At 38.6% G+C, this 27,794-nt stretch overlaps 1 protein-coding gene across 1 annotated transcript in view; it reads left to right on the top strand.

Annotated features, from left to right (window-relative positions):
• The window catches only part of LOC124622821, a gene marked incomplete at its 5' end in the record, with an annotated part of 120,328 nt that extends 100,988 nt beyond the window's left edge, over window positions 1–19,340 (top strand). The window contains 2 exons of the mRNA XM_047148613.1: window positions 3,927–4,031; window positions 19,099–19,340. Coding sequence (XP_047004569.1) covers window positions 3,927–4,031; window positions 19,099–19,224 — 231 coding nt within the window. The remainder of the gene's footprint in view (window positions 1–3,926; window positions 4,032–19,098) is intronic.
• Window positions 19,341–27,794: the final 8,454 nt, after the last annotated feature.

Below are 27,794 nucleotides of genomic sequence, written 5' to 3'. Positions count from 1 at the left end.
TGATTTGTGGTTATTGGGGAGGGGGGGGGGGGGGAGGAATCAGGGTTGGATGGACGAGTGAACTGAGTTAGGTGGTGTTCAACATTGGTCTTTGGTTGAGTCTGATTGATAGGGCTGCTGATGAATAAGTGTTTCCACTGTAGGGACCGGGAGAAGGAGAGAAGGTCTTTGACAAGTCCTGCATGATTGGATTTGGGAGTGGGGCAAAAAGTGAGTCCTTTGGAAAGGACTGACATTTCTGTGGTTCTAATACTTCTGGAGAAAAGGTTCATGACAGTGTTTTGGGTCTGTTTAGGTTCTGGATTCTGTGTGGTGGTGGGAGGGAGTTTTCGAGGATGGGGTAAATCTAGTAGGTCAGCTATGAAGAGACGTGGAGGAGGTTTGGAGGTTGCTGTAGAAGTGGTGGACAGTGGTACTCCAAAGCGGGAGTAGGAAGGGAGCTGGGTGGAGAGCTTTTTGAGGAGACGTTGCGCATGGTGCACTAATTCCAATAGTTTCAATGTATGTTATGGCTTCCAGGAATTTGGGATTGGATAGCAGGAGAATTTTGCAGAATGAGGGAAGCTACTGCAAGGAGGTTTGGGCTTGGTTGATATGGTTTTGCATTACTGTGTTGGTGAGGGCTACGAATTGGTGGAATCTGAGCAGGTTTAGGTCATTATGGGAGAGGTGGCAGACGGAGATGGCTATTGTGATGGTAAGGCCATTTGGGTAGGTAGATTCCATGAGCCAAGAAACAACATGAGAATATGTGGGACTGGGTTCTGGCTAGAGATAAGGAAACTTCTCAGTATCGATGCAGATGGAAGGAGCAAGGATTGATGGTGGTGGAAAAAATGCGAAAAATTCTGTAAGTAACATATAATTACATCCGAAAAAATTTGCAAAAGCACGCCCAAATATGTGGGGAAAATCATGAGAAGGATGAAACAGATGCAAAATGGGGGAAACAAGATTAAATCCGAAGCAGTCCACAATAGCGAAAAGTGAAAACTCGCAAATAATGACGTGAAGTCACAATAAAAAAATATAAATAATAAAATATGTGGCACCGGAAAAGTGTGGGAAATAGCATGCAAAAGTACGGGAAAGTGATGCAGGGAGAATGATTAATTAAAAGGTGTAGGATTAATGTTATCTGCAGGAGTAATGTGGGACATAAGATGCTGCACTGACAATAAGCGTGGTCTTGTAGCTGTCTGTTGTTTGCGGCGAAGACGTTTGTCACAGTGTGGCTTGTAAGTAGAGTGTTCAGTAAGGCTTATAAGGCAACAAGAGAAGCACAGGAAAGAAGAGAAAGAAGGATAGACATTGAGCATAGTGGTGCGTTAGAAAATAGTAACAAAGGAGACAGCACTGGTTTAGGATCGAAGAAAAGCCATCAGGCCAAAATCGAACAATGGTTTGCATTTGTACTATGATAATCGTCATTGCTACAACCACCTTATCATCACAGGTGCCACTTTCAACATAGACATCATCAAAGAGGTAAGATCTATCGATCTGCCTTTAGGTCTATATGTTTGCGCTATGAGTGGGTCTGTGAACTTTCTGTTGTAGGTAGTTTTCAGAGAAGTCATTTAGTATTTTTTCTGAGGATATCCTGCTGTGCCCACCATTTACAGAAGTGTAATTATCTGAGTCGATGGTTAGATGTTTAAAATTACTTTTAATGATGACAGTATGATTGAGGACAATATGTTTTAGGGGCTGAGGTTTTCACAAAAGTTTTTAATTTCACCTAGGTTGAGTTGAGTAGTCAATAGTAGAATCCAATGAGAAATTTATCTTCACACTTGATACTGAGTCTTGCCCAATCAATCTCGTATGCATCTTCAATTTTCATCTCAGTAGTATTGAGTCTCTTCTTTACTGTAAGAAGTACACTACCTCCATTCCCCCTAGCCTATCTTTTCAATATGCACTTACATTTACCTTAAAAATTTCACTGCTGTCATTTTCAGGATTTAGCTAGCATTCTGTACTATGTGGGCCCAACTGCTGTGTAGGAGCATTTCAAACTCTGAAACTTTGTTGCCAATGACAAATCATTGTTGATCACTATAATTTTAGTAGTCTCAAATGTGGGGGGCATTTCTTTGGATTTTGCTCTAATACTACTGCCATTACGTAGACTGAATGGGGAGTCGCCTAATCTAAAGAACTCTTGTTTGCACCATAAATGTATTGAATTACCTGGGTAACAGCCTCAGATGTGTTGCGCATTCTTGATCCTTTTTGTAGAACCTTTCCATTGTTAAACCTGTGGTGTAAGTCTAGGAAGTCACAACCTGGTTTCTCACATAACTTTCAAAATCTCATTCAAGGCTTCCAGTTGATACAGAACTGGGGGCCACAATCTGTTCTGGAGATAATGATGCAGATTGTGAGCTTTGATGAAATTTCATGAGCAACACTGGCCTTTTCAACTTTCTCTGCCTTATGCTGGAACAAATCAAATGTGACCTTGGAGCCCTGATGACAGACATTTTTTGTTGCAGTGTGTACGACAATCTGCAGTTGATAACAATCTGTTCTACTTCGACATATTGAATGACCTCTCCAGGTGCACAAGGTGAAAATCCAATCTCTTGCTGCCATATCTTTAAGGAGTACCTTTTTCACCATAAGTTGTAGTTACCAACAATTAGAAGTTGCCAACAGTTTTGCACTTGTCTACCTGGCGCAGGACAGAGCTGGCTTACCAATAGGTAAAGTGCTTCTCACGAGTTCAGATTAAATTTGAGTTTGAGTGTGAGACAAGGTCTTTTTGAATTGGGGGTGGGGGAAGTAATACTCCTCAGTTCCCTCTGGTCCTTGCTTCCCCTGTACCTGATCTTGATGCATTACCCACAGTTAAGTGGTGATAGATTCTGTGCTTTCTTTATAGAAGACTGTATCCATGGGAGAGGGTAGTACTTAAGAAACTTTTGGTATCTCTGTTTAATGACTATTGGTCGTCCTCCCAGCACATTCATTTGCAGCAACATCTAGTTGGTTGACAGCAGTAGGTACAATTTCCAAGCTTATGAACAGTACATAACTAATCCCATGCCTGAGTACAGCATTTGCCGTGATGCTGTATTGTAACTGATGGAGTGTTTTACAGACAGTAAACAAATAACTTCAAGATAAGATTGTTAGCCCCCTTTTTAATTTTTGAGCATGTTTTATTACAAGGAATACAAGTTCCCTTTAAGAACTGAAATTATTAACGCCTAGCAATATAATTTTTGTCATAACAAAAGGAAAACCTGGGATTAATGTCACTGTTTCCCTGAAGCTTCTTGGAACTTTGACGTCTTTAAGTCACAGATGTCACCTTCGTAAGAACTATATTTATGTCATGATCATACACTTTCAAACACAACTCTTTTTTTTGAACATACTACTTGAAGAGTTCGAATCACTTAAACGTAGGATAATTCTTCCTTGATGACAACTTTGAACACTACTTGGAAAAAGAATGGTAGCTCAGATAGCATAAAATTTACAGAATGTGCACAGTGCAAAGTTTTCAGCCAAATTTTGCACTGTACCATGATTGTTCACTGAAATACATCACTTAAACTTGGCTGAAATTTTAAATGTTTATCACCTTCCACTTAATAGGCTCCTATTCACAAAATATTAAGATATGTGAGCTAGAAATCTGGTATCTTTATTAAGCAATGCAACAACTCTGCACACAAAATGTGAACAAAATCTTAGATAGCCAAGTGGACAACATGTCTAAAACCAGACTACATAGTGAATCTCAAGCTTTTGTAAGCACAAAAATCCATCATTGGAGCTCTTAACAATCAAATACGTCATCACTCGCCCCCCCCCCCCCCCCCCCCCCTCTCCCAATGTTATGTTCTGGTGTCTGTTTATATCAGTTCATGTTTACTTTGTATCATCAGCTCTGTTTTTCTTTGTTGCAGGTTCATATGGTCTACAAAATACTATCAGGCTACTTGCTCAAAATAGCACCAAAAGGCACTATAGACAATCCAAGTAGCTACATATTTGATGTTTTGCTTCCAGAGGTAATTTCTCTTGTATAGTAGCACATTAATATCCATCAAACAGAGCAATTATACACAGCTGGTGGCAGGCATATGCACAAGATATGCTTGTGTATAATTCTTTCATTCTCTGTCTTTCGTTAGACCCTCATTATTATACAGGATAACCGATTTATCTTGACCATCCTAAACAAGAAGCAAAATAAATAATGTTCCAAGCACGTTGTTTATCTACAAGGGGGAAGTTAAGCATTATAACTGCCTTCCTTGTGTCTTTGGTCATTACAAAGATATGAACAGCAGTACATACTTTTTAAGTAGTGCCTTATATTTTTTATCACGCAATCCACTTCCTCTCCTCAAGAGCTGTTTGAAAACAGTATAATGTATATATGGAAATACAACGTTGAACTTTAAACAGAAACGGGGATCTACAGTAGCATTTAGTAGTACTATAAGCCATTGAGGGCACTTGTGTAGGACATTCAAAGCTGCTCAAATTGTTGACAATGGGCAGTGATGTATCCATGTATGGATCTGCATGCTGGATGAAAGAACTCATCACTGCTTCCAGTGTTGCCTCCTCAAGTGAATTACAAGCAAACACAGTACATTCTTGTATACTGCAATAAGCTATGCCTTTTATGCAGTCTGAAAGAAAAAAGTCCAGGGGAGTTATGTAGGGGACTGAGCAGGTTAATCTAGATCCTCCATGACCTACCTGAATAGCATTACACCTCCCTTCAGCCGCAACAAAACAAAAGTAATGATGATGCAGCTTTTAACTAAGGAATGCTTGTACTTTCTGCAGCATATTGTTTAAAAGTACTACTGTATCCATACTAAAATAAGAACACGTTGTTGCAATTACTGTTCTGCTAACTTACATTCTCTGTAGATGAATAGTATTTCTACCTTCTCTTCGATGGTGTACATTGTACTGACAACCTTCAACTGAAGACAGTTGACTGAATGACCAAGGTGCATTTTCCTTGTGTTTCCACATGCTTACTATCAACTCCAGCAAGTGGACGAGTTATGTTATCGTTCGTACTTGGGCTGGTGCTGGTACAGGAGAATCGGACTCAGTTTTGTGACATTTTTAATAATGTCATGTTTATGTGAACAGTACATTGTGGTATGTTTTTGAACAAGACTTGAGGAAAGGAACTGGATTACCAAATAAAAAGTATAGGGTGTAGTTTTTTAGAAAAAAGATGCACAGCTGTTCATATTTTCGTTACAAACAGATTTACAAGCGCAGCAGTCGTGCTGGTTAATGTCCCCCTTGTGGCTAAACAACATTCACTTGATATATTTTGTTACACTTCTGGATGACAAGGTATTTGGAGCGGTCAAGATAAATGGAATGTGATGTATACCTTGACTTGCATTTCACTTTTGTAAATGTGTAGCAGTATGATAGAAAGAACAATTTTAACTTTTTACAATTACAAAAAGCCAGTGTGTGTTTATGGTAATCATCAAAACCATATTATTGATTTCTGCAAAAAACTTACAATATTTTGAAAAGGAGGTTTATGATCATCATTATTATTATTATTATTATTATTATTATTATTATTATTATTTTCAGTGATAAAGCATCACTAAGCCTTAAACATATGAGTACTAAGAAAACTCGGCATCATTAAGTGTACTGACAGCCACATCTAATAGATTTTTCTCTCTGTACCATCTGAAATTAATGTATGACACATCTAAATGAATACAAGCTATGAAAGCTTAATGTAGCTACAGTACCTTGCAGGGAAGTTGTAGATTGATTAGCCAAAGTTCCAAACTACCAATTTTAATTACTCATTGTGTGGTACTGTAAATGATCTCTGTGTTTTACAGCAGTTGATACTGAGGAGTCTGAACAGCCCCTAAGCTGCCTCATTATTAACCCTTGTAATCACCTTGTTTTGTTGCCTGCACATTATTGTATGAGTAGAATGAAGGACACATTTTCCCATGTAGGCTTTATATTTATTAAGACCTCTTCTTAGTTACACAACTAGTTTTGGCATAAAAAGCACTTTTGAGTGTTTTCCCAGAGCAAAGTGCTGTACACTTGCAAATAGCTTCGAACTCACCTGGTGCGCTATTGTTAGTTGTGAGTTACAAATTATATCATTTGTGATAATTTGAAATTCAGTCTGTGCACCTAAGTGCAGGTTCACTGTTTGTGACATACATATATTTTACAAGAAAATTTTCTGTCTTTGACCTGTTGTGATTTTGTTCCTCCATATTTGCAATTGTGATTTGATTAGCTTTTTTTTATGCATCCAGACATCATATCACAATGATGTAGGATTTCACATCATAATACAATGAAAATAAGTAGCTCACGATGTACATATACACAGAATGTATAAGTATGTTTTTATGAAGACAGTACAGGTGGTTGGCCATGGCTTCAATGAAGGAACCATCCCAGCATTTTCCTGGAATGATTTTGGAAAACCATAGAAATCTAAATCAGGATGTCCAGACTGAGCTAAGTCTAGACTCCCAAATATGAGATCAGTGTCTCAATAACTGCACCATCTATTAGAAATATCAACTATGTAGGAAAAGACAGATTGCTACTTACCGTAAAGAAGACATGTCAGGTTGCTGACAGGCACAATTAAAAGATACTCACATATAGCTTTCTGTCACAGCCTTCATCAGTAAAACACACACACACACACACACACACACACACACACACACACAGTTCACACACACACACACACACACGAGCAAGCACACATGACCGTCAACTCCAGCATCTCGGGCCAGAATGCAACATCACTTGGAATGCAAGCAGCAATCTGGAAGGGGTGGGGAAGGGATAGTAGTGTACAGGTGGGGAGAGAAAAGAATGCTGTCTGCTGGAGTGTGCAGGGACTAGACTGCCAACAGGCATAGCCTCATGAGGTAGTGAGGCAGGGTGGTGGGGGAAAAAAAAGGGGAGCAAACAAGGAGAGGAGCGGAGAAAGATGGGCAGATGTGTTGTGAGAGGCTGCAAATAAACAGAATAGCAGTCTAGTCCTTGCACACTCCACCAGGCAGCATTTGTCTCCCTCCCCACATGTACACTACTATCCCATCCCCTTCCCCTTCCCGACACCCTCCAGATTGCTGCTTACAACCCACGTGATGTTGCATTCTGATCAGAGATGCTGGAGTTGGCGGCTTTGTGTGCTTCCTTTTGCACGCACGCGCCGCCTGTGTGTGTGTGTGTGTGTGTGTGTTTTACTGATGAAGACTGCGGCCGAAAGCCTTTTAATTGTGCCTGTCTGCAACTTGACGTGTCATCTTTATGGGTAAGTAGCAATCTCTCTTTTCCTGCATTATTAACTGCACTGCCTCATTTGCATGGTCCCTGTTGCGCAATTTTCTATGATTTACACATTCCTTGCACCACACAATTTATAATACAAAAAACAGTTTTCGCACTGCATCACTGGTGACTCAAGGACAATGGACATGCTCCTTACACTCCCTTCGACTGACTCGAGACCCTTAAAAATGCTATTATACCTTGTACAATCCCTCCCCCTCTCCCACCCATGACCTCCTGCCAGTCTGTATGAGAATCAGAAGTCAGCATACCTACATGACAAGTGAGGCGTTGAGTTCAGGAGAATTATGAAACTGTGCTAGCATTCACTGTAGATCATGTCACATTGTGATAATGTATTGTAATGTGACAGGGTGTTGCAGTTACCTTTTTCACTATTAACCACCATTCTGAATCTTGTAAGTAATCTTTAGTTGTGTGGGATGCATTACTGGTGAAGTATGAAGTATGTTTTAGTTGCCTTTGTAAGCAAATGTATTTTATTCCTTGGGCAGTTTATTGTGAAGTTTTATCCGCTGACAGAAAACGCTGTTTTGAGATTTTTGTTTGGTTTTCTTGCCAAACGTAAGCCCCAACTGGTTCTTGTTCCATGATTATGTATAGGACATAGTCCATATCAATTCAGGCAGGCTAGGAAAAAAATCTTACGTTCATAGTCTCAGATGTTATTGAATGTAGCATATGTTAAAATGAAGGACTAAGTAAGGAACACGTATTTTTTTGTTTTCTCCAAAAAAATTTCTGCTCCGAGATACAGTCCTCCAAAGATGACACTGCACATTACCATTTTGAAGACACGAATTACGGAAAAAATTTTAAAATGCTGTATCTCTGGAACAGTTCTAAATATTTTTTTTTTAATTTGAAAGATAATTGCTTTATGATTACAAAGAAATCCTCCATTTGAACTTATCTGTCAAAGTTCTTTTACTGCGGTGTTCTGAACATTTTTTATAATTTGTGAAAAAAAGTTTTTTTTTCCAAAAATGGCAATCCATAAAATTTTGATTTTTTTCTGTTGATTGGTACCTTATAGTTCTACATTTCCTGGAAAGGAGAGCTTCCACTTTCAGGTTGAACAGATTTTATAAACAATAGAAAGTTTTGCCATACATAAAACCTGTTTTATCACCACATTATCACATAACAGGCTCATAAAAATCAAAACCTAGTCTTATTTAACATAATTTTAGTTTTGGAAGATGAGTAAGAGATTCATTTTTCAAGCCTTGTAAATGGTTCAAAAATGTATGTGAAAGGTCCAAAGAATTAAAGGTTTATTGATACAACTTCTGTGCATTCTGTTTTGTTCTGAAATTAGCTAGGCAATGAACTAAAAATGTGTTACACTGCTTCAGTATCTTCCTTTGATATAGAGTGACACCTTCCTGTTGAACCAATAGGAACAGGAAGTGAGTGCTGATGGTGTTGTTGCTGTCCTTCAGCTGGAAACCTATATCCAGCAGCTGGTCCATGTGGTAGCATAAAGTTCACTACAATTTCATTTAACTCATAGCTGGTGTCTATAATCACTGCAATCCACCAGTCATATTCATACATACATGCCACGAACATTCCCCCTTCTCAGGTTGAGCATCTGAATATTATCCTGCTGTTTCTGAGGTGTTGGCCGAACGAATGAAATTTCTTCTTTCTTGCTCTTTAAAGTGTGTGTAATATATGTTTGCCCATCACCTTGCATCCAAAAATGTGTCTTCTGAATTCTTTTCACAGAAGAAATTTGTTTAGACCATTCTTCCTTTTTCTGCTCATGGAATTCTTCGATTTCCTCTTTGGACAAAAATGAGGGCTGTGAATGTGTAAGACTTTATGACTCTCATAAAATCCTCAGCATTCTGAATTGCTGCTGTATTTGGTCTGGAAAGATTATGTTTTGTAGCATGGTGTTTCAGCAGGCCTCCTACACCATCACAAGGCCTGTTCCCATAACCAGTAGCACTGTATACCCAGTCAGTTGGCACTAGCAACTTACTCAACTCAAACAGATGGTAATGTTTTTTAAAATGACTAGGAGCAGCATCAGAAATAATGATGATCTTCTCTGCCCTGTCTGCAGTTGAAGAATTTTGTGCATTGCTAGCAAAGCATGTGCTGAGTCATGTTCTGTCATCACTTATAACTGCAACACTTGTGATCTTGTTTTGTAAATATGTCACTCCTGTAAAAATTGAAACCTGGTCATTACTACAATGATATACTTGTACTTCTTGTGGGAGAGTTACAGACCAGTTCTCAGCAAAATCACAGTGAAGCACTAAAAATAGTTCATCAGCCTGTACACACCCTTTCACTTCTGCAATGTTGTTGCAATTTCTTCAGATGCTGGTGTGTTACTGCTTTCACTGACCATTTACCAAGTTCAATGAAACTGTCAGAGGCAACAGTTTTGTTAATTAGATTATTTTCCTCTCATGTCGCATATGTAATTTCTGCAGTGTTATCTGCTACGTCTTCCAAGCCAAGTGTCTGTAAAGACAGTTCTTGCTTTCCAGGGCAGTCACCACATTCTTGAAACAAACAAATCTCTCGCTTTATGTCACAGACTACTAATGGCTTCAAATGCCCAACCAAGGTCTCAAATGTCACGTGCTCCAGTAAGTCCTTCAAAGTTGCCACAAAAAGTTCAAAATTCACGCAGTACACACATAAACAGACATCTCTAGGTGGGTGTGGAACTACCCACTTAGATCGTAGTGCATAAAGTTTTTATCTTCCAATTTGTGAAGTTGTTTAGTTGCTCTTATAAATTGAAAAACTTCTTTAATACTGTAAGTCATGTACCTCATCACTTTCACAATTTTTCGACCTTTAACTGTTACAGTTATAGTGTCTTTTTTGTTGGCATTCTGGCAATAACAGTCCCATTTATCTTCCAGATAAAATGACTGCACTATTTGAACTTGAGCTTCTTCTACGGGATAACCATAATAGGGATCTGGTCTTCCAAAGACTCCATTTACAGACCAAGCGTTTCTTGAATTGTTTACCATGTACTTTTGATGCTGATGGAATATGATTCAAAATTGTTTTCTTTCAAAATGTCTCTGGACTAATAGTTACAACTTGTACCTTTTCACTGTAGGATGCACAGTATTCAACAGCTTCATTTATACGGTATCTGTGAAAATAGTCCTGGCAAGAGGTGCAGAGTGCTTTGGTTCATTTTCTTCTGAAGATGGAATTTCTTCTTTGAAGAGTGTGGTCAGTTTTGCTGTAGTGTATTCATCCATAGCTTTAGTAATTTCTCTGCACTTTCTTGATGCATAGAGCTTATGACTCAACTTCACTGACCATGGTTACTTAACAGGACTAACACCTACTTCTGTAGTTCGCTGGTTCAGGGTATTTAATTCTTTCTTTATTGATGCAAAATCTGCACCATAGGAGGCTTCACCGTGATCAGATACTATCATTGGTGTTATTCTGTCAAAACATTTAGAACACAGAAAGTCGTCACTGGAAACAGTATTCACTTTGAAACAGAATCTTCAGATGAGAACCTTATTCCCAACCTGAACAAAGTCTGTTTTTTGTTTGCCATATATATCACTCTTATATAGATGTGCAAATAGTCAGCACACTTCACTCTCCTGTGGCCCCAGTCAGAAGACAGTCCTTTTCACAAAACACACTGCAACTGTGTCAACTGGCAAATTCTTCACAAAAACACAGAACTCACTGGATGGTCTCAGATTTCTTAGAAGCCTCTTCAGTAAACAAATTAGCACTGAACAACTACAATACCAAAACCTGTAATGAACAACTGTGACAAAGAACCTGACAAGAAACAACAACAAAGTGTAAGAAATATCTGCAACAATAAAAGTGAAAAGAAATAATTGCAACAAAGAAAGTGAGAAGAAATAACTGCAACAAAGACAATAGAAATAAACATTGTAAAGAAATTAGTAAGAATTAAAAAAAAATGATTTTTAAAAATAAAACCAGTCCAACTTAAAAGTGGAAGCTCTCCCTTACAGAAAATATAGTACTATGTGGTACTAATCAACAGAAGAAAAATGTAACTTTTCTGGATTGTCATTTTTGAAAAAAAAAAAAAAAAAAAAAAAAAATTCTGCAAATTGTAAAAAAATTTCGAAAGGTGCCAGTAAAAGAACTTGACAAATTTGTCTGAACGGAGGATACCATTGTAATCGTAAAGCAGTTATCTTTAAAATAAAAAAAAACTGTAACAAAATACCTAGAACTGTTACAGAGATACAGCCTTTTAAAAAATTCTCCGAAATTTGTATCTTCGATATGGTGTTTGCAATGTCATCTTTGGAGGTCTGTATCACTGTGCAGGAATTTTTTTGGAGAAAACAAAAAAATATGTGTTTCTTACTTACACCTGAATTTTGACATATGCTAAATTCAATAAAAATTCGACAGTCCCCGTGTGTTGAGCCCCAGAAAAGAGTTCCATAGCCAAGAAATTAGTGTACATGAGAATAGTATGTCAATACAAGATATTGGGCTTTGTAAAGTGATGATACAACCCTAAGAGTCTTTTTGCCAGTATCTTTGTGTGTTCATTCCATGTCAGTTGAAATCAATAATCACCCCTAAAAACTTTGTGTTTGTTACACATCTATGCTTAATGCAAAAAGTTTTTTTTCTGTTCTTTTGCTGATACTATTTGTTTCCATTATGTTCATCTTAATTTATTACATACTGCCCAATTTTAAACATCACTGAATGTTTCATTTGCTTTCTCTAACAGGAGCTCTGATGTTTATCAGTGAAATGTTACTGCTGTATTCACTGCTTGAGAGTACTTAACCATGGTGCCAATTCTGTGAATGTGATCTGTCAGTCATGTCTTCGTGATTATCTTTACCTTTAAATCTTCTTTTTCTGCACTTGTGTCACTCCTTGAAGTCATGGTCCTGCTATGCACTGCCACTCATAGCTGTACCGAACTTCTTATCTATCTAAAGGAAACTGCTGTGATAATGGAAAATTATATTTGCTAACTGTAGCTACAAAATCATGTAACTACTTCCTTTCAAAATCCTCCTGTATTTAACAGTCTCCATAACACTTTCAACGTATCAGTTAAACATTCACATTTTACATCTTAATTACCAAACTTGTCGACAGACAGATCATTAGTGTACCTAGGTCAAGAAGTAAGTAAATAAGTAAGTAAGTAATTAAGCATTTTTAAATTATCAACAGCCATTGTCACCCTACACTCCTCTTCTTTGTCCACGGAATCCCCAAGTTGCGATATCAAAGTGTAAACGGCTCCTTCCCACCAATAGAACACTCACCCTCCATCTTGGCTTTGGCTGTACTGTGCGTAGATAAGCATTTCAATAAAAAATGCAGGCACAGTATGTTGTCTTTTCTCTACCAGTACTATCTTACAATACTGGCCATTAAAATTGCTACACCAAGAAGAAATGCAGATGATAAACGGGTATTCATTGGACAAATATATTATACTAGAACTGACATGTGATTACATTTTCACGCAGTTTGGGTGCATAGATCCTGAGAAATCAGTACCCAGAACAACCACCTCTGGCCGTAATAACGGCCTTGATATCCTGCTGAAATGAAGGGTTTCGCAGGGATCGAATGAAGGGTAGAGCCACGGGTCGTAACACATCTGAAATGTAACGTCCACTGTACAAAGTGCCGCCAATGCGAACAAGAGGTGATTGATACGTGTGACCAATGGCACCCCATACCATCACACCGGGTGATCCAATGTCCGTTCACCGCGATGTCACCAAACACGGATGTGACCATCATGATGCTGTAAACAGAACCTGGATTCATCCGAAAAAATGACGTTTTGCCATTCGTGCACTGAGGTTGGTTGTTGAGTACACCATCGCAGGCACTCCTATCTGTTATGCAGCATCAAGGGCAACCGCAGCCATGGTCTACGAGCTCATAGTCCATGCTGCTGCAAATGTTATCGAACTGTTTGTGCAGATGCTTGTTGTCTTGCAAACGTCCCCATCTGTTGACTCAAGGATCGAGACATGGCTGCACGATCCGTTACAGCGGATTAGATGCCTGTCATCTCGACTGCTAGTGATACGAGGCCCTTTGGATCCAGCACGGCGTTCCGTATTACCCTCCTGAACCCACCGATTCCATATTCTGCTAACAGTCACTGGATCTCGACCAACGCGAGTAACAATGTCTCGTTACGATAAACCGCAATCGAAATAGGCTACAATCTGACCTTTATCAAAGTCGGAAATGGGATGGTACGCATTTCTCCTCCTTACATGAGTCATCACAACAACGTATCACCAGGCAACGCCGGTCAACTGCTGTTTGTGTATGAGAAATCGGTTGGAAATGTTCCTCATGTCAGCATATTGTAGGTGCCACCACTGGCGCCAACCTTGTGTGAATGCTCTGAAAAGCTAATCATTTGCATATCACAGCAACTTCTCCCTGTCGGTTAAATTTTGAGTCTGTAGCACGTCATCTTCGTGGTGTAGCAATTTTAATGGCCAGTTGCAGAGGCAACGGAATAAGCATGCGAAGTTCAGAAGAACGCGAAATCCCAAAGATTGGCTAAAATTTACAGACACACGAAATTTGGCACGGGCTTCAATGCAAGATGCCTTTAATAGGTTCCACAACGAAACATTGTCTCGAAATTTGGTAGAAAATCCGAAGAAATTCTGGTCGTATGTAAAGTACACAAGCGGCAAGACGCAGTCAATACCTTCGCTGCGCAGTGCCGATGGTACTGTTACCGACGACTGTGCCACTAAAGCGGAGTTATTGAACACAGTTTTCCGAAATTCCTTTGCCAGGGAAGATGAATGGAATATTCCAGAATTTGAAACACAAACAGCTGCTAGCATGAGTTTCTTAGAAGTAGATACCTTAGGGGTTGCGAAGCAACTCAAATCGCTTGATACGGGCAAGGCTTCAGGTCCAGATTGTATACCAATTAGGTTCCTCTCAGATTACGCTGATACAATAGCTCCCTACTTAGCAATCATATACAACCGCTCGCTCACCGATAGATCTGTACCTACAGATTGGAAAATTGCGCAATTCGCACCAGTGTTTAAGAAGGGTAGTATGAGTAATCCATACAACTACAGACCTATATCATTGACATTGGTTTGCAGTAGGGTTTTGGAGCATATACTGTATTCAAACATTATGAATCACCTCGAAGGGAACGATCTACTGATACGTAATCAGCATGGTTTCAGAAAACATCATTCTTGTGCAATGCAGCTAGCTCTTTATTCGCACGAAGTAATGGCTGCTATCGACAGGGGATCTCAAGTTGATTCCGTATTTCTAGATTTCCGGAAAGCTTTTGACACCGTTCCTCACAAGCGACTTCTAACCAAGCTGCGGGCCTATGGGGTATCGTCTCAGTTGTGCGACTGGATTTGTGATTTCCTGTCAGGAAGGTCGCAGTTCGTAGTAATAGACAGCAAATCATCGAGTAAAACTGAAGTGATATCAGGTGTTCCCCAGGGAATGTCCTGGGACCTCTGCTGTTCTTGATCTATATAAATGACCTGGGTGACAATCTGAGCAGTTCTCTTAGGTTGTTCGCAGATGATCCTGTAATTTACCATCTAGTAAGGTCATCCGAAGACCAGTATCAGTTGCAAAGCGATTTAGAAAAGATTGCTGTATGGTGTGGCAGGTGGCAGTTGACGCTAAATAACGAAAAGTGTGAGGTGATCCACACGAGTTCCAAAAGAAATCCGTTGGAATTCGATTACTCGATAAATAGTACAGTTCTCAAGGCTGTCAATTCAACTAAGTACCTGGGTGTTAAAATTACGAACAACTTCAGTTGGAAAGACCACATAGATAATATTGTGGGGAAGGCAAGCCAAATGTTGCGTTTCTTTGGCAGGACACTTAGAAGATGCAACAAGTCCACTAGGAGACAGTTTACACTACACTCGTTCGTCCTCTGTTAGAATATTGCTGTGCGGTGTGGGATCCTTACCAGATGGGATTGATGGAGGACATCGAAGGGTGCAAGAAAGGGCAGCTCGTTTTGTATTATCACGTAATAGGGGAGAGAGTGTGGCAGATATGATACACGAGTTGGGATGGAAGACATTAAAGCAAAGACGTTTTTCGTCACAGCGAGATCTATTTACGAAATTTCAGTCACCAACTTTCTCTTCTGAATGTGAAAATATTTTGCTGAGCCCAGCCTACATAGGTAGGAATGATCATTAAAATAAAATTAGAGAAATCAGAGCTCGAACAGAAGGGTAGGTGTTCGTTTTTCCCGTGCGCTGTTCGGGAGTGGAATGATAGGGAGATAGTATGATTGTGGTTCGATGAACCCTCTGCCAATCACTTAAATGTGAATTGCAGAGTAATCATGTAGATGTAGATTTAGTGTAAATTTAGGTTTCTACACAACCAACTCTCATGGTCTCAGTAGAAAGGAAGTGGTACATGTTGCTACCTTTTAATAGCTACATGTACAATCACATCGGTGACTGTGATGTTGTTGTCATCAGCAAATATAACTTTTTCTGAATGTCTTGCACTGCCTGGAAAGCATTGATATGTACACTGCCTTACAAAAAGTGAAACACCCAGAAGGGGAGGAGAAAATGAAATGAAACTTCACATTCGGGAGGGTATAGTGATATTACTTCAGTGATTATAAAATTGTGTCAAATTTACAAATAAATTGGCAGTAAGAGCCCATTTGTGAACATGAAGTTGCAGCATCTTTGAACTGGAAGCACTGAAAGCTGCAAAAGGTGTCATAAAGCCATTGTATCCTTTCCTTAAGCAAGTTGCTCCGCAAATGTTGTAACTGGTCCTTCATATCCTGGGTACTGGCACTGTGATGGAATTGATGTTCAATTGGTGACAGATGTTGGGGCGTTGCTACCACAGGAATACCTCAACATAATGCAGACAGTTCATAGAGACACTTGCCATGTGTAGATGGGTACATCCTGTTGAAAAATGGCACTACGGTACTGTGGCATGAGAGGTAACGCATGAGATGTGGGATGTGAAGGGTTTCGATGTGCCTGGTGCACAATACAATGCCCTTCCTTGTGGTGGTCAGACGTGGTTGATCCAGTACACTACTCTCGGGGGTACTAATGTTTAGGTGTTTATTGTCTGACAATTGGTTTTTATAATTAAGTTGCTGTTGCTTTCATTAATCTCTTCCTAGGCTGGTTTTGGCATCACCACCTTCCCTCCTCCTTTCCTTATTCCATTCTTCTGCCCTGCCATCTTTTCTATACTAGACCTACCCTATTTCTGTCCCTGCTCATAACAATAGCAGTCTTTTTTATCTGTTTCGTGGATTTGGGATAGTAGATTGTTACCAAGAAATTAAGACACTGAACTCGTATTTGGATGGAGTGGAGTTTAAACGCCAATTCCAAACATAAACATTTAGGTTTTTCCATTGCTTCTCTAATTACTTGAGGTTAATAGTTCTTCAAACATGATCAATATTGATTTACTCCCCCTCTTTGTCCAACTTGACCTTATATGCTTTGTCTGATGGTCTTATTGTCAACAGAATATTGGAATACAACAATCCATCTGTGCATTTGGAACATTATTTGCTTTTTGAGCCAATGGTAGAGTGCAACTCGTTACCCATTTAGATTAGATTAGATTTAGATTAGATTAATTATTCATTCCATAGACCGACAAAAGAGGGGATCCTCCTGGGTGTGGAACATATCAGATAAACACATTACAAAAATGTAATTAGAAAAACTTTAGTTTCATTAATTTTAATGATCCTCAGTCAGTAAACAGAAAAATTACGTACATGAATTAAAATTAAACTTCTAATATTTACAGCTTTAATACTTACATCTGCTTTCATTAAATCCATCTTCCACACAGTAAATAGTTACTTGGCTGTTACTACCAAGTATTGTCAAAAATTAAAGTAAATTATTCATTTCAATGATCCTCAGTTGAGAACAGTCAAATTATGTACAAGATTTAAAATTAAACTTACACTATTTGCAGACTTAAGACTTGCATCTGCTTTCCATACATCCATCATCCACACAGTTACTTGGCTGTTACAACCAAGTATTGTCAAAAATTAAAGTATAATAAATTTTCATTAAAATGGTCTCCTGCACATGTTGAGAAATTCATGGATGGAATAGAAGGAGTTGGCCACCAAAAATTCTTTTAAATTATGTTTAAATTGTGCCTTGTCTGAAAGTATTCCCTTAATGCTTGCTAGTAACTTCTTGAAAATACGCATTGCTAAATACTGGACTCCTTTGTGGGCAAGAGTAAGTGATTTTAAATCTTTATGTGTATTGTTCTTATTCCTTGTATTGATACTGTTTAGTAAGCAGTTAGTTGGAAAAAAGAGATGTATTATTTACAACAAACTTCATTAAGCAGTAAATATACTGAGAAGCTATGCATCGTATGCCCAATTCTTTGAATAGGTTTCAACGTGATGTTCTTGGATTTACACTACACATTACTCTTATTATAAGCTTCTGTACTCTAAAAATTTTTTCGCAGTTTGTGGAGTTACCCCAAAATTTCTCGGTTTGTGGAGCTATGCCAAAATATGATACCATACGACATAATGGAGTGAAAATAAGCAAAATATGCCAGTTTTTTTATATTTATATCTCTTATGTCTGACATCATTCGCATTGCAAACACAGACTTGTTTAGGTGCTTTAGCAGTTTGTTAGTATGTTGCTCCCAACTGAATTTAGTATCAAGTTGTAATCCCAAGAGTTTTACACTCTCAACTTCTCCTATTTCCATGTCGTCATATTTTATACACACACTAGAATGAAATCTCTTGTAAGTTCTGAACTGCATATTCCTCAGTACATAAATATAAACAATTCAGTAAGAGAGGCTTAACAGGATATATGATGTACAAATATACTGTTAGTTCCTGAGTTTTCTAACTAAAATTGTCATTAAAGATGTGGTCTTTTATGCCTTTCATTCGAATGTTAATGCACATCAAAGTCTGCAATGTGTCAATTGGAAAACAGATTGATCAGTTTCTTAAAAAAAAAGTTTGTGATGATTGTTGAATTACTTTTTAAGAATTGCCTATTGCCTAGCACAATCATATATATTTTCAACAAGAAATTACCAGTTTTGGTCATCAACAGCCTTCTTCAGATCATAAGAGAAAGCAGTAGTTCATTCACAAACATATTAATTGACAGTCTATTTTTGTGTGTGAGCTACTGCTTCAGATTTTAAGGTGATCAATGACAACTGAAATATATAATTTCTTGTGAAAAGGATATGTAATTATGCCAAACAATAAGCTATTTTTAAAAAGTGTTCAGTTTCTGTATGATATTATATGCAACATTACCTAAATGTTTATTAGAATACAAACTCGAAATACGGAAATGGCATTATGCAGAATTGCATCATATGTATGTAAGTTATTTGAATAGTTAACAAGTGATTAGATGCAAATTACTCTTTCTTGGCAGGTAGTGTTAACAAAGGACTCAAAGTTTCCAACTGAGTAGTTGTTTTGATATTTTGTAAGTTTCTGTGAAAAATTGTTAACTAGAAAATGTAGGAACATTGATGCACATTGATAGATTCTTAAGAAAATGTGTATTGTGCCTTGGATATTGCACCATTACCAATCATAAAAAGATATGTATTATATTTGAGTTTATCATTTAGTTCTAATTTTATATTTGAGACACTCGATGGCTGCTTATTTTTCAGGCCATCGTTTTTGCTTTGGAAAACATACATGGAATTAGGAAACAAGAAGCTGAAAAGGTTTTTACAGAAATGACTTTGTGTAAATGGAGTATGCAAAAGTGTTCCAAGAAGTCTAACACAATATGAGAAGAAAGGAAAAAAATGTAAATAGCATCATCAGTCATAAAAATTTGCTACACATGCAAAATGTGTACCAAGCTCATTGCTGTTGTTTTAAGTTCACCTCTCTCTTTCTACTTTGTAACATATGTATATTTTTTTCTTTTTTTTTTTTTTTTTACAAACATAGTAATTAATTACATCTGTACGCTCTAAACTGGTACTGGTTTTGTGATGAATGTGTGTTTGAAAAGTTAATCCATTGTATTTTTGTGCAACTTTTTATTGTTGAATTGTTTTTCCTTTTTGTATTGAGCAAAAAAGATCTTTTTTCTTCATCTTCCATGTAATGTGATTGTGCTACAAAAGACTGATTACATGTTACTGTATAGTTTTTAACTTTGTAAAAAACTGTCATATGCTGAATTGTTTTGTTTTACTTACTGTAATGTAAACTATGATTGAGTAAATATAGATTCTGTGGTTTTTATCCTAGATTTCCTTTTTAAAATTTGTGTGATAGTTTAAAATTAAATTTCTTTCAGAATTAATGATTTATTTGAGAATGCAGGCAGGAAATTCACTGACAGAATCAGAGAAACTGAGTAGCCAAAAAATGAGGAAGAAAGAGAACCATAATCATTTTTTTCTTTTCATGTGTATGTTATAGTAATAATAATAATAATAATAATAATAATGTTGTTGTTGTGGTCTTCAGTCCAGAGACTGGTTTGATGCAAATCTTCATGCTAGTCTATCCTGTGCAAGCTTCTTCATCTCCCAGTACCTACTGCAACCTATATCCTTCTGAATCTGCTTAGTGTATTCATCTCTAGGTTTCCCTCTACGATTTTTACCCTCCATGCTGCCCTCCAATACTAAATCGGTAATCCCTTGATGCCTCAGAACTTGTCCTGCCGCCCGATCCCCTTCTTCTAGTCAAGTTGTGCCACAAATTTCTCTTCCTGACACTTAAATCTATACTCAACTTAACAAATTTCTCTCCTTCAGAAACGCTTTCCTTGCCATTGACAGTCTACATTTTATATCCTCTCCACTTTTGCTCCCCAAATAGCAAACCTCATCTACTGTTTTAAGTGTCTCATTTCCTAATCTAATTCCCTCAGCATCACCCCATTTAATTTGACTACATTCCATTACCCTAGTTTTGCTTTTGTTGGTCTTAATCTTATATCCTCCTTTCAAGACACTGTCCATTCCGTTCAACTGCTCTTACATGTCCGTTGCTCTCTCTAACAGAATTACAATGTCATCGGCAAACCTCAAAGTTTTTATTTCTTCTCCATGGATTTTAGTTACTACTTCAAATTTTTCTTTTGTTCCCTTTACTGCTTGCTCAATATACAGATTGAGTAACATCGGGGATAGGTTACAACCCTGTCTCACTCCCTTCCCAACCTCTGCTTCCCTTTCATGCCCCTCGACTCTGATAACTGCCATCTGGTGTCTGTACAAATTGTAAATAGCCATTTGGGCCCTGTATTTGATCCCTGCCACCTTCAGAGTTCGAAAGAGAGTATTCCAGTCAACATTGTCAAAAGCTTTCTCTAAGTCTACAAATGCTAGAAATGTAGGTTTGCCTTTTCTTAATCTATCTTCTAAGATAAGTCATACGGTCAGTATTGTGTCACATGTTCCAACATTTCTATGGAATTCAAACTGACCTTCCCCTAGGTCAGCTTCTACCAGTTTTTCCATTCATCTGTAAACCATGACTTATTAAACTGATAGTTCAGTAATTTTCACATCTCTCAGCACCTGGTTTCTTTGGGATTGACTAATAATAATTATAAAAATAATGTTGAGTGGCACACAGCCTGACAAAATTATTTGTCATCACTTTGGTCTCATTTGTCTATTATTGTTGTTGTTGTTGAAGTATCGAGAGAACTTCTCAAGTGTGCTTAAAAGGCGCAGTTGATCCTTCTTCATAGGCATCTACCTGAATTTTTGTGGGACCTTAATTGAAGACATATTTGTCTGACCAGTATCCACCACACTGCACAGAGGGTCTTTCATATCCGTATGAAATACAACAGGCATAACACCAAATTTTAGAATACTGATGCATCTGTAACCAATTTGACAACTAGCTTAAACAATTGCGAAGAGCTAGAGAGAAATGTAACTTAAAGTGCACAGCATCAACTTTGATAGCATACAATTAGTGACGGAACGTGCAATACAATCAAGTATTAAGTGTACCACAGTGCAAATTTGGACTCAGATAACACAGCCAGTAACGAAGAAAAGTAGATGAAATTCAAACGAAAAAGAGAAGATAATATTACTAAATGGAAAAAACAGCTAATTTTTAATATCTCATAGACTGTTCTCTCTAGTTAAGCAAAAACGTGACTTTAATTCAGCAGAAGAGAAGTGTACTACAATAAAGAAGGAATTTATTAAAATAGGGGAAATACTCTAGTTATTAATGAAAGAGGAAATGTATTGCACGAAGAATCCAAACAGTGCATCTGCATGTACATTCTCCTAACAACATTATTATGGTTTGCTTCTTTAGTGTCACTATCATTTCCCACCTCTCCTTTGATTTTTTATGAATGGCATACATGTAGAACATCTGTCCATCAACTTTCATATGAGCTTAGTTTAGTTTTGGCATGTTCCATGGGCCATAATTATGATTTGTTACTAAGATGCTGAATGAGTTAGTTTGTAATTATAAGATGTGACTAGCACCCCTGCCCCCCATCCCCAAACACACACACACACACACACACACACACACACACACACACTTAGTTTTATTATTTATTAGATTCAACAATGTAGGAAAATATTGCTATTTACCATAAAGAAGACAAATTAAGTTGCAGACAGGCACAATTAAAAGACACTTCTATAAAACTTTCGGCCACAGCCTTCATCAATAAAAGAGAGAGACACACCATTCATACACACACGTCCCGCACACATGACTGCCAGCTCCAGCATCTCAGGCCAGAGTGCCATGGACCATAATTGTGATTTCTCACCAAGATGCTGAATGAATTAGTTTGTAATTATAATAGGCCACCCCCCCTCCCCCCACATACACACACTTAGTGTGCCTGACTGCAACTTAATGTGTCTTTATGGTAAGTGGCAAACTGCCTTTTCCTGCATTGTTGATATTCCTATGTGGAGTTTCCATTGATTTGTTTATTAGATTTTTCACATCACTGGGTTAATAGTCAAAGATTTTTGTGACAAAATACCACACTCCTTTCTGTGCAATCCTTTTTGATTTGTAATATTATATTTATGAATGTTACTGTTATTTCTAGATTGTGTTCGTTAATGGGAGACTTCATAAGGAAGTAAAGTATAGATGCAGATGTAGACCTTTACAATGTCCTGCAACTTTTGTATTATGAATAACAGCAGATGAAAAGATAAAAAAGTTGACTTATTTGGCTTTATTTACTCACTAATGTCCTAGGGCATAATTTTCTATAGCAACTCTTCACTTAGGAATAAAGTGTTTGTTGCAAAGAACTGTGTAACAAGGCTAACATATGGTGTCCAATCTAGATTCTTGTATGACATCACTTTAAAGAGTTGCACATAGCAAAAACAAACTTTGTTGATAGCATCTTTGCGTATTAATCAAAACACCTTGAGTCAAAGGTCTGATCCAGCTCTTGCTTAAATTTTAAATAAAAATAATCAGCAGTAACAAGCCACCATCATTCTGGCATCTGTCGTAATAAAGGGAGTCAGAAACTGCCAACGACCACAGAGGAATCAGCAATACCCAATGATGCAGAGATGCAGATGGTATTGGAAACCACTGTCTTAAACGCACAGTCCACAGGAAATATGGTCTGCAATCGAAGAATACTGTCATGATTATCTCTCAGTTGGCAACAGATTTTGGATCTCATGGAGAGGATTATCAAGGGGATGTTGAGACTGGAAAGAAGATAAGAATTTATGAGCCTCAATTCATACACACTCATGTTATAGGCTGTTTATAACATGTGTTTGCCACAACCAGAGGCATTGTATAACCTTATTTGAGGTTTAAATTAGATCCCCCCCCCTCACCTTACGTCACCTTTTGTAGCTACTGCTGAGGGGAACAGATACTGCAGATTTGCCTCCTCTGTCACCAATGCTATGCGGAACTGCAGTAGCAAATACATTGTTCAAGAATCGGAAGGGAGGGTGAACTACTTGGAAAAAGCATACAGACTTGGGAAGGTACTAGCTGGCTTACATCATGGTCAGACAGAGATTCCAGAATAAGATATTGCATTGTAAGATACATCAGCAGCCAGGGGCGATTCTGGAAATCGGTTAAAGGGGAGCTAATGGGGAGGGGGGGGGGGGGGGGGAGGTTTGCGGGAATGGAATATCGCTTAACAAAAGGAGAGTTGCGGTCCTCCACTACTGAAAAATTGGCAAAATTTGGTGTTGCTTAAAGTAGATTTTGGTAACTGTTTTGGAGTTCAGGCTAAAAATTGTGTCTTAATAAATAATACGACGCCAATTTTAAGTTAAATGATATTTATTCTTTAAATAGTAAGCTATTTGTCACTCTTATTCTTTTTTTAAAATGTGTTTAAAATACTTTGAAACCTATATTGCTACATAACTATATAAAAAAAGATTGAATCTGTTGGAGTAATATATCCACTGATTTCTGAAGTAATTTTATCCAGTGTAATATGATACTCCATTTGGGGGAGCGGGGGGGGGGGGGGGGGGGGGGGCTATAGCCGCCCCACCCCCCTGACACCACCCCTGTCAGCAGCAGATATAGACTCAGATCATAACTTAGGCTGGCTGACAAAAAATGTGAAGTACCCAGAAGGGGAGGATGAAACAAAATGAAAAATAATGGATCTACTGGAGTACTGCTTTGCAATATGGAATCCTTACCAGATAGAACTGAAGGTCGACAGAGAAAAAGTTCAATGAAGGGCTGTTCATTATGTATTATCGTGGAGTCAGGAATAGACTATCACAGATATAATACACAAGTTAGGATGGGATTCATTAAAACAAGGGTGTTCTTTGTTGTGGCAAGATCTTTCCATGAAATTTCAACCTCCAAATTCCTCCCACGAACGTGAAAATATTTCATTGACGCCCATAGTGATAAATGACCATCGCAATAAATCAGAACTCGCACAGAAAGATATAATTGTTTATTTTTCCCATGTACTGTTTGAGAGTGAAATGGTAAAGAAATTGTGTTAAAGTGGTCCAATGAACCCTCTGCAATGCACTTATGTGAACTGCAGAAGAGTAGTCATGTAAATGTAGAAGATAAGAGGGTATGTGATGTTATTTAAGTGATTAGAAAATTGAGTCCAGTTTACAAAGAACTTGGCAGGTTGAGTCTAGTGTGACTTTGCACCCCCTCTACCTGGGAAGCACACATGATTTGGTTGGGAAGAGTGTCATAAAGCTTGCCTTAAGCAAGCTGGACTACAACTGCTGTAACTCATCCTTGATATCCTGGATACTGACACTGGGACGTAGTTGATGACAGCTGGGTCCACACAAGTTCTGTTGAGGGCAGATCTAGGGATCTTGCTGGCCATGGGAGTACCCCAACAGCATGCAGACAATTTGCAGAGAGAGGCCCCGTGTGTGTGTGTGTGTGTGTGTGTGTGTGTGTGAACGAGCATTGTCATGTTGAAAAATGGCACTACAGCATTGTAGCATGTGAGGCAAGACATGAGGATGCAGGAAGTCCATGATGTACCATTCTGCTGTCAGAGTTCCCTCAATCATTATCAGCCATGACCTGAATTTATAACCAATGGCCCTCTACACCACGGCTCCAAGTGTAACACTGCTCTGGCACTCCAAAACACTGGAAGAAGGGACCTCTCCCAGGTCACCACCACACTTGCTGACGATTGTCATCCATGGTGGTGGAGAACCGCAATTCATTGCTGAACGTGATGTGAAGCATTTTATCAGTTGTCCAAACACAGTCACTTGTATTTTGGTGTGTATGGCAGCCTGTGCATGGGAAAGCGAGTCCCTAATCTGGTTGCTGCTAATGTCTGACTAATGATGTGGGATGACAGAATATTGTGGGTACCCCATTACTTGTTCTTGGATGACACATGCAGATGTGAAGGGGTTACAATGTGCTTAGCGCACAGTGCCATGTTCCTTCCTTATGGGCAGGCATGGTTGACCAGAATCTGCACAATTAATATGCCTCCACTCACATTCCTATGCAGTCCAACATTGGGCCACTTAACATCCAAATGCCCACAAAGTTAGATATTACATGATTCGGCCAGCCAGGAAAAAGGAGCCCCACAATGAGGCCCCTTTCAAATACTATCAGGTGCTGATCAGTCTCAAACAAATATGTGGCATCTCCATGTTCTTCACAGTGTTTGAACAACATGTGATGGTGTTCTCGCCCCTTATATACCCTACTGGGCCTGGTAACAACGTTACATATGATGACTGTTCTACCTGTCACAGAGAATTGCAACTGTAATCATTTACATTCTCGCCATTGGTGTGCATGTGCATGAAGTTACATTGACATGTGACAATGTCTTCCAGGTGTTTCACTTTTTAATCAGGCAGTATCAATGCATAAAGAAGTGAGAACCTCGATAACTGAAGAATAATTATGTGCATTTGAAGATTTTTTTAAGCTGTAGGTACTGTGAGAACGAAGTCTTTCGCAACAGCAGTGATATGTAAAACATTCTCAGTTTTCTTGCTTTGTCAATTCAGAATAAAATCTCGAGCTTTCGATTATAGCCTCCATTGTCGTAGTCAGGAGCAACTGACTGTCTTCACTGTTGCTGTGGTGGCTTTATATAGCCTGTGGACTTACGTAATCCGTGAACGGCTTCTGGTTGGTCGGCTTGTGATTGGTCAGTGATTACATACTGCTGTCACAGACGGTGTCATTGTCTGTGCTTTGGTGCCACCGCTTCCATGAGAACAAAAACACTGCGAGGAATGTCTCTGCTGCTTATCTGCATTGAGCGCTCGTTTCCATACACCGTTCACGTGATACCCGCTATCACGGTTAAAGTTCTTCTCGCTCATTCTTATTCCAACTGCCTCCTTAATAGCAGGATCCCAGTATGTGGAGGCATGGGGCAAAGTTCTTGTTTCATCGAACAGTATTTTATGTTTGTTAGTGGGGCTGTGCTCCACAACTGCCGGTTTCTCTAGTTCTATTTTTAAAATGCTATTGGTCCTCTGCACAGCAATTGGATATGGTATGAATGGTCTGACCTATATAATTGCTTCCACACTCACAGGGGATATTATAAATTCCAGGGACTCTGCGGCCGAGACTGTCCTTAATGGGCCCATCATCTCCTTCATTTTCTTAGGAGGACAAAAATCGGTGTTATACCCCGTCTACCCAGGACTCTTCCTATTTTACTGGATATAGTGCCACAAAAAGGAAGAACCGCAATCGTTGGTTCATCCTGCGAGTGTGCAGTATTTGCACATTTCCTCTTCTTGGAAAACACTGCCTTTATATCTTGTGCACCATAGCCATTCTTTTGGAACGTGTACTTCAGATAGCTGATTTCAGACTTCAAGTGGTCCTCATGAGAGACAGTTTTTTCTTGATATACTGTGTTCAAAATGGATCTTTTCTGAATTGGATGATGGAAACTCTGTGCATTAAGATATAAATCTGTATGCATTGGCTTGCAGTGCGCAGAGTGGCCGAGATGCACATCCTCCTGTCGTACTAAAACATCTAAGAATTGCAACCTTCCTTCCTTCTCCATCTCGACAGTGAGCTGGATGTTCAGATGTATGCTGTTCATGTGTTCCAGGAATCATTCGCTTCTGTGCCATGTGGCCAGACCATAAATGTATTGTCAACATAATGATAAAATAAGGATGGACAGAGAGGAACCAAATTCAGTGCATGTCCCTCAAAATTCTCCATAAAAAAGTTAGCCAATGATGGAGACAACGAAGAGCCCATCAACATACCGTCCATCATTTCATAAAATTTACTACCATGCAAGAAGTAGGTGGTCTTCATCACATGCCGGGACAACTTTATAGTTTCAGGAGGAAAAAGATCTTCCAGCGTTTTCAAAGTTTGCTCCACAGGAACTTTTGTGAACAGTGACTGACTAAAATGTCATTTGGACCAACTCTAATCTGTTTGATTTTCTCAATGAACATTCAGGTGTTTTTGGTGTGTTGTTCACAACAGTCAGACTATTCGTACCATTTTCGACCGCTGTGCAGAACACCAACTGCATATTAAAAATAGAGGACTAGAGAAATCGGCAATTGCAGAGCACAGCCTCACTAATAAACATAAAATACTGTTTGATGAAACAAAAATTTTGTCCCATGCATCCACATACTGGTATTCTGTTAGTAAAGAGGCTATTGAAATAAGAATGAGTGAGGAGAACTTCAACCGTGATAGCAAATATTATCTGAGTGGTGTATGGAAATGGGCGCTCAATGCAGAGAAGCAGCAGAAACATTCCTTGCAGTGTTTACGTTCCCACGGAAGTGGTGACACCACCAGTGCAGACATTGACACCATCTGTGACAGCAGTACGTAATTGCCGACCAATCACAAGCTG

The sequence above is a fragment of the Schistocerca americana genome, chromosome 7, assembly GCF_021461395.2.
Source record: "Schistocerca americana isolate TAMUIC-IGC-003095 chromosome 7, iqSchAmer2.1, whole genome shotgun sequence".
In the NCBI taxonomy this organism is placed as follows: Eukaryota; Metazoa; Arthropoda; class Insecta; order Orthoptera; family Acrididae; genus Schistocerca; species Schistocerca americana.
This window is presented reverse-complemented; position numbering and strand designations above follow the sequence as displayed.